The following is a 12,712-nucleotide window of genomic DNA, read 5'->3' as shown; positions in this document are numbered from 1 at the left end:
GTGTTGTAGTAGTCATTTATATACTGCAAATGGTCACTGTTCATCCTCCTGCAAACTGCTATCACGTGTGAACACGGATATTTGCAAAGTTGCCATATCCCACATGTGCATACCCGGTTGCTGAAATGAACAACAAATCTCTTCTCTCCAACTTGCATCATTTCTGTGACCTGAAACCTCTCTCCGGTATGTTCTAATGGCAATACATCATGTGTTTGAGAAGCTACCTTGTATTCTTCAAGATTTGTCATCACATGTTTAGCGTACTGGTCTATTCCGTTCGGTGAATCCGCGGGACGACCATGTCGAGATTTGAAAAGCTCTGCCAGGTGATCAAAGATTAGGAAGATGCAGGTTATTATTCGAAGATTGTCTATGAAACCATAAGTCTTAAAGATTGTGTTTGTAGTCATGATCCCGAATCTAATCCCACCATCATCGTAAGCCAGAGCCCATAGATATAGAGGCATTTTTTCTAACCATTTTCGAGCCTCTGGGTCCATCTTTTCGATTTTCTTCAAGTAGTATTCGAAACTTGATTTGTCCCTCGTGGATCCAGCCTTGTAAACTAACTCTGTCATGAGATTGTTATGGAAAACATCATAAAACTTTAAGCACATATGCCTAAGACAAAACCGGTGTTGTGCCCACAGACACTCAGGTTCGTTAACAACTTCAACTATGTCAGGACTCAGACTTGTTATAAGACAAAGGCCTTCCCTTTGCGTTACTTTATCTCTGATGCACGCAAAGAACCAACGCCAGGTATCAGCTGACAAACTTTCTTGGGTAGTAATCGCAAACGCAAGTGGAAAAAACCTGTTTTCTGCATCAAACCCCGCTGCAACCAACAATTGACTGTTGAAACGCCCAAAACACTGAACGAAAGGATGCATATTTGGGATCAGGATAAAGATCATATTGCCATTCCAAGACCATCTTGTTAGATGAGCTAAGGGCAGCCATGAACTTGGGAAATCTGTTAAAACTATTGTCCAAATCTCGCAAGATTGCATTGAAAGCTTTCTTTTTAGCATCCCGCATATTAGTACACGAGACTGTGCAGCCAAATTCTTCTTTCACCCACATGTTTAGCTCTGCAACTGAGAGCGAGGGTTGACCCTTGATTAGACCTTTGAGCTCACCTGCCAGAAAATCTGAGCTCACATTTGCTGGCTTACAACTATGTGGACCTATATATTCTTTTATCTTAAACCCATTGTTGTTCGTTTTAGCAGCCTTGACAGTCCATACGCAGTAAGTCTTGCACTTATATTCAATGATACCTGAGCGGTCACTTTCTATTTAGTGTACATTCGTTGTCTTCGAATAGAGTACAGTTTCACTGCTTTCTCCAACTCATCTTTATCTCGAAAAACCATCCCAAGATGCAACTCACGTTCATCAAGCCATTCACTAGAGAAAATCATCTGCTCTGAGTCATTTTCTATAAGGCTTATTGTTGGACCTGGATTTTTCATATTTGAATCCTTCTGTGCAGTCCCACTTTTACCACCATCTCCACAGTTACACTTACCGCCATCCATACTTTCCTCTTCTTCAATCCACCCGTTACTGTTACCTTCCTGAGGAGTTCTTGATGTTTTATCTCTCACACTCAAATTTCATTCTGCTTCGATATCACCATCCTCTTGCCGAGAACGCTTCCGCGTCGCCTGATTCGCCAAGGAACTAGCAACAAGACCGACGACATCAAGAACCGGTTTGACCTCTAAATACAACTCCACATTGTTAATAGAAGGATGATAAGTTGGAACCTCAAGCATAGTCTCTAAACTACAACCATCCACAATAGGCAAACGCACATACTTCACCATAGACTTCTGAACAATGTAAGGATACCTACAAATCAATTCAATCTGAAACTTCCCCTTTTCAAATCCAGTAACTCGATGCACATGATCCAACAATTTGGGCAAGTCAATGTCGCCTTCAACTCTAATAACTCTTGGAACTGATCCTTCATAGAATGGACCATCAGGACCATCTTTTATACAACCATTCCAATAACACAACACTGGTATCTTTCTTGTTTCCATAAGTAAAAGCACCACAAAAACCTTCAAAAAGAAAATCAAGAGAAACAATAGTAAAGGTGAATACTTTCTAAAGGAATCGAAAAACCCAAAACCATATCCGTGATTTCAGAAACTCTAAAGCTCAATTTCATGAGATAATAATAATAACACGCCACAGTGGAAGAGCTATAAAGGTGAATGCTTTTTAAAGTAATCTAAAAACACAAAACCATATAAGTGAATTCAGAAGAAACCCCTAAAGCTCAATTTCATGAGGTAATCATAATATAATAGGCCCCATATGGAAGACTGATAAAGGCGAATGCTTTCTGATAGAGAATGTGATTTTGATTAGATACTAGAAGATAGACACAGTAAAACCCTAGAAAAAAAATTGAGACATTTTTGAACTGTGAGGATAAAAGGAACGATTTTTTTTACCTAGCCAAGTCGGGAAAGAGCTCACTTGCAGTTGCAGATGAGTTTCTGTGTAATTTTACCGGAAAAAGTAGTTCTCACTTCGCCGGAGAAAAACACTTTTACTCTCCATATATCGTCCAAAGTTTCTTCTTTTTATCGTCTGTAACGAGTACAGTTAATAAACCTCGGTTTAGTTCGGTTTACGTTCAGAGATTATTAGAAAAATGAACGATTAAAAAAAGTACATAATTCCATTGTTTTAATTACGGCTAATTAGAAAACCCTCCCGCTTCTTTAAATTGAAACTGTTGTCGCTTCTTCTTCGAATTCACCATTGTTGCCTTCTCCTCGATTCCAAATCTTTTTACTTCTTGCGTTCTCTTCCCTTTCCAGTTCAGATTTCTAGGGTTTCTCGATAGCCATGTCGCTGCGACCGAGTGCGAAGACAGAGATCCGTCGAACCCGTTACAAGTTATCTGTTGATTCGGAAGAAGGACGGAGAAGAAGAGAAGACTTTTTAGTCGAGATTCGTAAAAACAAACGCGAGGAAAGCTTGATGAAGCGACGCCGCGACGGTGTTAAAGATTTGTCTCCTGATCACGATGAACCCTTTCAGAGTTTGGTAAAAAGCCCCCCCGCCCGATCTCTGATTTTGGATTAGTAAAGTTTAGGTCTTTAATTTGATTTTTGAATTAATTCGATTCATGGTTGTGTAGTTGGAGGTTTCGGATATGATTGCTGGGGTTTTCTCGGATGATCCTTCGTTGCAGCTTGAGTCCACGATTCGGTTCAGGAGGGTTCTATCACTTGGTAAAGTCTTCAACTTTTCTTGATTTCGATTTGAAAAGGTGCGACCTTTTTCTTATCACTTACTCGAATGGTTTCTCTTGTATATTGTTCAGAAAGAACTCCACCTATCGATAGCGTGATTAAATGTGGAGTTGTGCCACGTTTTGTTGAGTTTCTTAAGAAGGATGATTNCCTGTTTTCTGCATCAAACCCCGCTGCAACCAACAATTGACTGTTGAAACGCCCAAAACACTGAACGAAAGGATGCATATTTGGGATCAGGATAAAGATCATATTGCCATTCCAAGACCATCTTGTTAGATGAGCTAAGGGCAGCCATGAACTTGGGAAATCTGTTAAAACTATTGTCCAAATCTCGCAAGATTGCATTGAAAGCTTTCTTTTTAGCATCCCGCATATTAGTACACGAGACTGTGCAGCCAAATTCTTCTTTCACCCACATGTTTAGCTCTGCAACTGAGAGCGAGGGTTGACCCTTGATTAGACCTTTGAGCTCACCTGCCAGAAAATCTGAGCTCACATTTGCTGGCTTACAACTATGTGGACCTATATATTCTTTTATCTTAAACCCATTGTTGTTCGTTTTAGCAGCCTTGACAGTCCATACGCAGTAAGTCTTGCACTTATATTCAATGATACCTGAGCGGTCACTTTCTATTTAGTGTACATTCGTTGTCTTCGAATAGAGTACAGTTTCACTGCTTTCTCCAACTCATCTTTATCTCGAAAAACCATCCCAAGATGCAACTCACGTTCATCAAGCCATTCACTAGAGAAAATCATCTGCTCTGAGTCCTTTTCTATAAGGCTTATTGTTGGACCTGGATTTTTCATATTTGAATCCTTCTGTGCAGTCCCACTTTTACCACCATCTCCACAGTTACACTTACCGCCATCCATACTTTCCTCTTCTTCAATCCACCCGTTACTGTTACCCTCCTGAGGAGTTCTTAATGTTTTATCTCTCACACTCAAATTTCATTCTGCTTCGATATCACCATCCTCTTGCCGAGAACGCTTCCGCGTCGCCTGATTCGCCAAGGAACTAGCAACAAGACCGACGACATCAAGAACCGGTTTGACCTCTAAATACAACTCCACATTGTTAATAGAAGGATGATAAGTTGGAACCTCAAGCATAGTCTCTAAACTACAACCATCCACAATAGGCAAACGCACATACTTCACCATAGACTTCTGAACAATGTAAGGATACCTACAAATCAATTCAATCTGAAACTTCCCCTTTTCAAATCCAGTAACTCGATGCACATGATCCAACAATTTGGGCAAGTCAATGTCGCCTTCAACTCTAATAACTCTTGGAACTGATCCTTCATAGAATGGACCATCAGGACCATCTTTTATACAACCATTCCAATAACACAACACTGGTATCTTTCTTGTTTCCATAAGTAAAAGCACCACAAAAACCTTCAAAAAGAAAATCAAGAGAAACAATAGTAAAGGTGAATACTTTCTAAAGGAATCGAAAAACCCAAAACCATATCCGTGATTTCAGAAACTCTAAAGCTCAATTTCATGAGATAATAATAATAACACGCCACAGTGGAAGAGCTATAAAGGTGAATGCTTTTTAAAGTAATCTAAAAACACAAAACCATATAAGTGAATTCAGAAGAAACCCCTAAAGCTCAATTTCATGAGGTAATCATAATATAATAGGCCCCATATGGAAGACTGATAAAGGCGAATGCTTTCTGATAGAGAATGTGATTTTGATTAGATACTAGAAGATAGACACAGTAAAACCCTAGAAAAAAAATTGAGACATTTTTGAACTGTGAGGATAAAAGGAACGATTTTTTTTACCTAGCCAAGTCGGGAAAGAGCTCACTTGCAGTTGCAGATGAGTTTCTGTGTAATTTTACCGGAAAAAGTAGTTCTCACTTCGCCGGAGAAAAACACTTTTACTCTCCATATATCGTCCAAAGTTTCTTCTTTTTATCGTCTGTAACGAGTACAGTTAATAAACCTCGGTTTAGTTCGGTTTACGTTCAGAGATTATTAGAAAAATGAACGATTAAAAAAAGTACATAATTCCATTGTTTTAATTACGGCTAATTAGAAAACCCTCCCGCTTCTTTAAATTGAAACTGTTGTCGCTTCTTCTTCGAATTCACCATTGTTGCCTTCTCCTCGATTCCAAATCTTTTTACTTCTTGCGTTCTCTTCCCTTTCCAGTTCAGATTTCTAGGGTTTCTCGATAGCCATGTCGCTGCGACCGAGTGCGAAGACAGAGATCCGTCGAACCCGTTACAAGTTATCTGTAGATGCGGAAGAAGGACGGAGAAGAAGAGAAGACTTTTTAGTCGAGATTCGTAAAAACAAACGCGAGGAAAGCTTGATGAAGCGACGCCGCGACGGTGTTAAAGATTTGTCTCCTGATCACGATGAACCCTTTCAGAGTTTGGTAAAAAGCCCCCCCGCCCGATCTCTGATTTTGGATTAGTAAAGTTTAGGTCTTTAATTTGATTTTTGAATTAATTCGATTCATGGTTGTGTAGTTGGAGGTTTCGGATATGATTGCTGGGGTTTTCTCGGATGATCCTTCGTTGCAGCTTGAGTCCACGATTCGGTTCAGGAGGGTTCTATCACTTGGTAAAGTCTTCAACTTTTCTTGATTTCGATTTGAAAAGGTGCGACCTTTTTCTTATCACTTACTCGAATGGTTTCTCTTGTATATTGTTCAGAAAGAACTCCACCTATCGATAGCGTGATTAAATGTGGAGTTGTGCCACGTTTTGTTGAGTTTCTTAAGAAGGATGATTACCCTAGGCTTCAGGTTTGAAGAGAAAATTTACCCATCTTTTGATGATTTAGTGTTGTAATCTTTGGTTCTGAAATTTTTGATCTTTTTATAGTTTGAGGCGGCTTGGGCTTTAACAAATATCGCTTCTGGAACATCTGAGCATACCAAGGTGGTGATTGATCTTGGCGCTGTTCCGCTTTTTGTTCAGCTTCTTGCTTCCCCTGATAATGATGTCCGTGAGCAGGTATAGTTAGTGCTTTTGTTAATATCAATGCTTATGATCTTGTATATGAGTTCAAATTCTGAAATTTACACTTACTTATTTAGGCTTTATGGGGACTGGGTAATGTTGCTGGTGATTCAGTACATTGCCGTGACTTTGTTCTTAACTCTGGGGCAATGACTCCACTGTTGCATCAGCTGAATAAGAATGCTACGCTGCCCATACTTAGAGTTGCCACTTGGACTTTATCAAACTTCTTCCGTGGCAAGCCTTTGCCGCCCTTTGACCTGGTATTCTTACTTATCTCTCTCTATCTATAGGCTCTGTTCCCTCATTTTATATAAGTGAAACACTTGACTTATGAAACATGATTAACAGGTGAAACCTGCTCTCCCTGCTCTTGAACGACTTGTTCATTCGAATGATGAAGAAGTCTTGGTAGATGCTTGCTGGGCACTTTCGAATCTGTCTGATGGTTCAAATAAGAAAATCCAAGGTCTGATCGAGGCTGGTGTTGTCCCAAGACTAGTTGAACTTATCAAGTTAGTTGTTCTCCAATCTCCAGTAAAAATAACTTTAACCTGATGTTGCCACTTGCTACAGGTTTGGATTATGAAGGTTGACATTTTTTTCTTTTGCAGACACCTTTCTCCTTTTGTACTTATTCCTGCACTTCGTACCATTGGGAATATAGTTTCTGGAAATCATCAGCAGACCCAGGTATGTAATTCATATTCCATTTATGGAACCTTCAAGAAAACTTATGTTGTCCTCCGTGTGAATGTAGTGTTTTTCAAAGCAATAGCACAGCTTTTTTCTTTCTCCTATATCTTGGATGATTATATTACTATAGTAATATTAATAGATAGAATCCAGAGCCTGGAGAACACTTCATTATATGTTGCTTGAGTACAATGCTGAGATCAGAATTTGTAACCAAAGTACAAAGTGGAAGAAGTCTTCGCTTGGGATATGAAATAACTCTTTGAAATTATTTCTTCAGTGTGTGATCAAGTGTGGTGTTGTACCCGTTCTTGCCGACCTGCTTCGTCAAAAAAATACGAAAGGCATAATGAGGGAAGCTTGCTGGACGATTTCAAACATCACTGCAGGCACTGGAGACCAAATTCAGGTGAGAGAAGTTAGTGTTGCTTTATCACTGCAGGCATTAGTTTTTGATTTTGTTAAATATTGTGCAGTACTAGCCATTCTGTTTCTATCACTAATTGTATTCTGTTTTGTCTTTCTTTTTAAACAGTCAGTTATTGATGCAAAATTGATTCCAAGGTTGGTCAATCTGGCTAACAAAGCCGAGTTTGACATAAAGAAAGAAGCTGTATGGGCACTTTCAAATTCCTCCGTGTGTGGTTCTCCTAATCAAATAAAGTACATCCCTGTCTCCTCTCTTTATCACTTTTTCCATGTCTTATTGATTGTCAATTCACCAAATCTCCATTGGTGTGATTCAGATACTTGGTGGAGCAGGGTTGCATCAAACCTTTATGTGACATCCTGGTGTGTCCAGATCTAAGAATCATATTAGTGTGTCTAGATGGATTGGAAAAGATTTTGAACGCTGGAGAGGTTGAGAAGAAGAACACAGGAGACGTGAATTCATATTGTCAAATGATTGAAGATGAGGAAGGGCTAGAAAAGATTGAGAACCTGCAGTACCATGACAACAATGAGATCTACGAGAAGGCAGTGAAGATTCTGGAAACATACTGGCTTGAAGAGGACGGTGAAGGGTTAGTGGACATACTGAAACCTCAAGGAAAAGGTGATGAGGTATTTCAGACTTCAAGTTCAAGTCCAAGTTCAAGTTCTCATCCGGGCTTCCAGTTTGAAATTTACTCGTAAGATGATCCCACACAATCTGATATTAGATTTGATGTAGAAAACAATAGCCTCTGACATTGGAACCAAAAGCATGTACATATGGTAGGTCAAACTCAAAGTCAAAGAGTGAGTCAAGTGTTACTTTCTTGATGACATTATGCTTTTACTTGGTTTGTTACTTGAGAGAGTACATAGTTTTGATATAAAAAGCTGTGCATACATTTTTCAGGGAATAAATTGTTTTGTGTTTTTCGTTTTGAAGTATTTTGGGAGATTTTAGAATTGCTTCATGTGTTGTCTATTTGATGGTTAGAAAAATAACATATCTGTTTGCTGCAGCATTGTAGAGTTGCTTTATGAGTTAAAAACCATGTAGTGTACAAAGTTACTCAACATCTTAAAAAAATGAACGGCTACGATTAAATATATTCTTGACTCAATCATCATTGACCACTCCACTCGAATAAACCGTAGTCTGGTCCGTATCTGATCAATCACACACACCACTCTCGCTCTCGCTCTATCTGACACTCTTCTTCACTCTCTTATGTGGATGTTTTCTCTAGGTGTTATTGATTCTAATTTATAAAAAATATTGAAGACTTCAGTAAAATTATCAAAAGTGAATAAGTGAAAGATTTTTAAGGATTATTAGAGTATTATATAGTTTTATTGATTAGTTTTCTAAAATCTTGTAAAATGCTCCAAAAAATCTCTGTATTTTTGTGATACTTTCGATGACTTTATTTTGTGAAAAAGTGTATAAAATCATGAACCAATAACACAATAATTAAATTCATTAACAATCCTAAATTTTTTGTTTAAATTGAATAACACAAAAATTTTAATGACTTTATAAAAGTCTGAATCCAATAACCCAAATTTGTTAAGATTTTAAATGACTTTTTACAAATCATAAACTAATAACACTAAATCTTAACAAAGTTTAACAAAATATTGATCTAATAACAATAGATTCTACCTAACAGTTAAAGTCTTTAAAACTCTATTCAAATTTCAAACCAAACTGTAAATCATAATTAAATCAAACAAAACCAAACCAAACCAAACCAAACCGGTATTTAATTACATTAATTGAAACTAAATCAAACCAAACCGGTTTCTCATAACGATCATTAAAAGAGAGGTGGTCAAAGAAGATAAGAGAGATTTCTAGGGTTTCTTATAATTAGCATACAATGGAAAATATATTGATTTTGTTAGTTTTCCTTTTTGATTTAGAAAAATAATTTTTTAAAATATATAAACATATAAAATTCTGTAAATATAATTATGTCCTACTACGTTTATAAAAAGTAAAAAAAAAATTGACACATGTCAACATCTAATCAATATATTTGACACATGTCACCTTAATGAGTAACTTTGACATCAAGCTTTATATAATAAGATTTGAAGATTTTAATAAAATCATCAAAAATGAATAAGTGAAAGATTTTTAAGGATTGTTAAAGAGTATTCTATAGTTTATTTAGGGGTGGGGATTTTGGTTTAAGTTCGGGTTCGGTTTGGGTTCGGTTCGGTTTGGTTTATTCGGTTTTGGTAAAACTATAACCAAACTCAACCTAAGTTAGTTTGGTTTGGTTTGTGTTTGGGTCGGTCTATTTTGGTTCAGTTCGGTTTGGTTTGGTTTTAGTTTGGTGCAGCTTTAATTCGGTTTAAAAATCAATTAATGTAATAAAATAAAATTGATTATGGTTTTATAATAGTTAATTAATTAAATAATTTAGAAAAGATAGGAAATTAAAATTAATACCTAATATTACATATAATTAAATTTGTATTTATATTTATATTTAGTTATTTTTATTAGAAAATTTAAAATAAAATAATATAGAAACCAAATGCAAGTGGTAATAGACAAAATCACATATTTATAATTTTAATAATAATATTAATTAAATTAAGAAACACATTGGGTTATTAAACCGAACCGAACCATTTGGGTTGAGAAAAAACATAACCGAATGGTTGGAGTGTAGGATTGGGTTTGGTTTGGGTCGGTTTGAGTTCGGTTGGCTCGGTTTGGTTTGGTTCGGTTCGGTTTAAATGCCCACCCCTCGTTAATAGTTTTCTAAAATCTTGTAAAATGCTCCAAACGATCTCTGTATTTTTGTGATATTTTCGATGATTTTATTTTGTGAAAAAGTGTCATGAACCAATAACACAATAATTAAATTCATTAATAATCTTAGATTCTTTTGTTTAAATTGAATAACACAAACTTTTTAATGAATTTATAAAAGTCTGAATCCAATAACCCAAATTTGTTAAGATTTTAAATGATTTTTTACAAATCATAAACTAATAACACTAAATCTTAATAAAGTTTAACAAAATCTTAACCTAATAATAACATATTCTACTTTACATTTAAAGTCTTTAAAACTCTATTCAAATCTCAAACCAATAACCCCCACTAAATCGTAATTAAATCAAACTAAACCAAACCAGTATTCAATTACATTAATTGAAACTAAATCAAACCAAACCGGTTTCTCATAAAGATCATCAAAAAGAGGTGGTCAAAGAAGATAAGAGAGATTTCTAGGGTTTCTCTTTCAAGTTTTGTGTATCGCTTGGAAGAGAGGTCAAAGAAGAGAGAAAGCCATGTCGCTGGTTCGTCTAAACAAGAATGAGGTTCGTCTAAACCCCAAACTGGTTTCTCAGGTTCGTATCACAAGTGATCAAATCAATCTCTGGTTTGGGTTTTGATTGTTAATTCCTGTAGGTGGACAAAGAGATGATTGATGGTGTTCTGTCAGATGATCCTTCAATACAGTCTGAATACGCTTCCAAGTTGAGAAAGTTTCTTGAACATGGTACAAAAGCTGTTTACTTTTCTTGATCTCCATATCTGAATGTTTCTTTTAAGTTTCTTCTTCTTCTTCTTCTTATATATTCCCAGAGAAAAACCCTCCAATTGGTAAGATAATAGAGTCTGGAGTTGTGCCTCGTTTCGTTGAGTTTCTTAAGCAGGACGATAACATCGAGCTTCAGGTTTGAAGATAAAAGTTGCTCATCAATTGATTTTTGGTTATTTAATTTGTTCACTAATTCTGATATTCGATGATCGTTAGTTGGATGCTGCTAACGTTCTAAGAGTCATTTCTGAAGATGAGAACGCCAACGTGCTAATTGATCACGGTGCTATTCAAATCTTTGTCCATCTTCTTGCTAGTGATCATGCTGCTACTGATAGTTTTCTTCTCCATATGGAGGTATTTTACTTCTTTTAGATAGATACAAATTAATGCGAGAGATATGAGTTGAAATTTTTATGTTATTTACCATAATCTGCAGGCTACATTGGCACTAGGTAATGCTGCTCGTGCTTCAGTAGAATCCCGTGACTATGTTCTACGGTGTGGTGCATTGAGTCCTCTCTTGGCTCAGCTGCATGAGAATACTGACATTTGGATGCTTAGAACCGCCTCTTATGTTTTGTCAGACTTGTGCTTTGGCCAGCCTCCGCCTCCCTTTTGCCAGGTCTTCTAGCTTCTCTCTCTCTCTCTCTCCAGGCTTTTGTTTCCTCAGTTTGTATATACATTAATAACACACATGGAAACATGATTAACAGATGGAACCTGCACTCTCTGCACTTCAGAGAGTTCTTCACATAAATGATGAACAATTCCTGACAGCTGCTTGTTGGACACTTTTTTTTCTATCTCATGGTCCAAAAGAAAATATCCAGAGTTTTATCGATGCTGGTCTTGTCCCAAGACTAGTTCAACTTCTCGGGTTTACTACTTACTCCCGAAACAAAGATTTAAAGCCGCCTTATGTTAAGATAATAATAAAGGCTGACAATTTTTTTTTTCCTTTTGCAGATACGATTCTCTATCTGTGATTGATCGTGCATTAAGTACCATTATTTATCTAACTAATGGATTTAATCAGCAGAAAAAAGTATGTTTCCTTTAAAAGCACTTGTTGTTGAGTTATCGTTTAATGTATCTTGAATGATCAAATATATTACTACATATACCGGATATTAGTTGAGAGGATGCAGTGCTTGGCTGCTTGCATTTGTTATATATTGCGTGTGTTGTACAATGTTACGATTGGATTTTGTAACCAAAAGGCTCTTTGAACATTTTTTTTTTTTCTCAGGTTGTGATAGAGTGTGGTGTTTTACCTCTTCTTGCCAACCTGCTTACTCAAGACTATGCTATAAGTTGGAATAACATAAAGAGGGACGCTTGCTGGGCGATTTCAAACATCACTGCAGGCACTGAAGAACAAATTCAGGTGAAAAGTCTTGTGATTGTGAATGTTGCAGATAACATAAAAACAAATTTACGTACCCTTTTGTTGCTATCACTCACTAATTTAATTGTTTTCTATGTGTCTCTCTTTACCCTAATGTATAACAGGCAGTTATTGATGCAAACCTGATTCCAAAGTTGGTCAATTTGGCTCAAAATGCTGAATTTGACATAAAGGAAAAAGCTGTAAGGGCAGTTTCAAATGCAGCCTTAGGTGGTTCTCATGATCAGATCAGGTACGTCCATGTCTTCTTCTTTCACTTTTGTAACATGCTCTTATTATTGATCATCACAAGTCACAGTTTCTATTGATGTG

The 12,712-nt window shown here is 36.7% G+C and overlaps 5 protein-coding genes across 5 annotated transcripts in view; 3 read left to right on the top strand and 2 right to left on the bottom strand.

Annotated features, from left to right (window-relative positions):
• Nucleotides 946-2,684, bottom strand: LOC109128499. The gene is made up of 2 exons (XM_019235044.1): nucleotides 2,481-2,684; nucleotides 946-2,081 (listed from the first exon to the last, which is right to left on the bottom strand). The coding sequence occupies exon 2, from the start codon at nucleotides 2,058-2,060 to the stop codon at nucleotides 1,626-1,628; it is 435 nt and encodes a 144-aa protein (XP_019090589.1). The 5' UTR covers nucleotides 2,061-2,081; nucleotides 2,481-2,684; the 3' UTR covers nucleotides 946-1,625.
• Nucleotides 2,705-3,480, top strand: LOC104751604 (importin subunit alpha-5-like). Its single transcript, XM_010473576.1, has 3 exons — nucleotides 2,705-3,081; nucleotides 3,176-3,269; nucleotides 3,362-3,480. Exons 1-3 carry the CDS (start codon nucleotides 2,881-2,883, stop codon nucleotides 3,478-3,480), a joined length of 414 nt encoding a protein of 137 aa, XP_010471878.1. The 5' UTR covers nucleotides 2,705-2,880.
• Nucleotides 4,231-5,306, bottom strand: LOC104723773. The gene is made up of 2 exons (XM_010442180.1): nucleotides 5,103-5,306; nucleotides 4,231-4,703 (listed from the first exon to the last, which is right to left on the bottom strand). Exon 2 carries the CDS (start codon nucleotides 4,680-4,682, stop codon nucleotides 4,248-4,250), a length of 435 nt encoding a protein of 144 aa, XP_010440482.1. The 5' UTR covers nucleotides 4,683-4,703; nucleotides 5,103-5,306; the 3' UTR covers nucleotides 4,231-4,247.
• On the top strand, nucleotides 5,327-8,335 carry LOC104723755 (importin subunit alpha-5-like). Its single transcript, XM_010442157.1, has 10 exons — nucleotides 5,327-5,703; nucleotides 5,798-5,891; nucleotides 5,984-6,075; nucleotides 6,155-6,286; nucleotides 6,370-6,555; nucleotides 6,644-6,807; nucleotides 6,907-6,985; nucleotides 7,269-7,397; nucleotides 7,524-7,651; nucleotides 7,735-8,335. The coding sequence occupies exons 1-10, from the start codon at nucleotides 5,503-5,505 to the stop codon at nucleotides 8,123-8,125; spliced, it is 1,596 nt and encodes a 531-aa protein (XP_010440459.1). The 5' UTR covers nucleotides 5,327-5,502; the 3' UTR covers nucleotides 8,126-8,335.
• LOC104751595 (importin subunit alpha-1-like) overlaps nucleotides 10,687-12,712 on the top strand; it is a 4,525-nt gene continuing 2,499 nt past the window's right edge. The window contains exons 1-9 of the mRNA XM_019230449.1: nucleotides 10,687-10,765; nucleotides 10,857-10,947; nucleotides 11,034-11,125; nucleotides 11,206-11,346; nucleotides 11,429-11,614; nucleotides 11,706-11,869; nucleotides 11,959-12,037; nucleotides 12,242-12,379; nucleotides 12,505-12,632. Of these exons, the coding sequence (XP_019085994.1) occupies nucleotides 10,736-10,765; nucleotides 10,857-10,947; nucleotides 11,034-11,125; nucleotides 11,206-11,346; nucleotides 11,429-11,614; nucleotides 11,706-11,869; nucleotides 11,959-12,037; nucleotides 12,242-12,379; nucleotides 12,505-12,632 (1,049 nt within the window). The 5' untranslated portion in view covers nucleotides 10,687-10,735. The remainder of the gene's footprint in view (nucleotides 10,766-10,856; nucleotides 10,948-11,033; nucleotides 11,126-11,205; nucleotides 11,347-11,428; nucleotides 11,615-11,705; nucleotides 11,870-11,958; nucleotides 12,038-12,241; nucleotides 12,380-12,504; nucleotides 12,633-12,712) is intronic.

Source organism: Camelina sativa, chromosome 2 (genome assembly GCF_000633955.1).
Source record: "Camelina sativa cultivar DH55 chromosome 2, Cs, whole genome shotgun sequence".
In the NCBI taxonomy this organism is placed as follows: Eukaryota; Viridiplantae; Streptophyta; class Magnoliopsida; order Brassicales; family Brassicaceae; genus Camelina; species Camelina sativa.
This window is presented reverse-complemented; position numbering and strand designations above follow the sequence as displayed.

Bases quoted from the DNA above. Each gene is read 5' to 3' on its own strand.
- LOC109128499 (XM_019235044.1), bottom strand. From the start codon at position 2,060: ATGGAAACAAGAAAGATACCAGTGTTGTGTTATTGGAATGGTTGTATA.
- LOC104723773 (XM_010442180.1), bottom strand. From the start codon at position 4,682: ATGGAAACAAGAAAGATACCAGTGTTGTGTTATTGGAATGGTTGTATA.
- LOC104723755 (XM_010442157.1), top strand. From the start codon at position 5,503: ATGTCGCTGCGACCGAGTGCGAAGACAGAGATCCGTCGAACCCGTTAC. The intron at 5,892-5,983 runs GTAAAGTCTTCA...TATATTGTTCAG, and splicing joins CAGGAGGGTTCTATCACTTG to AAAGAACTCCACCTATCGAT. The intron at 6,986-7,268 runs GTATGTAATTCA...TTATTTCTTCAG, and splicing joins GAAATCATCAGCAGACCCAG to TGTGTGATCAAGTGTGGTGT.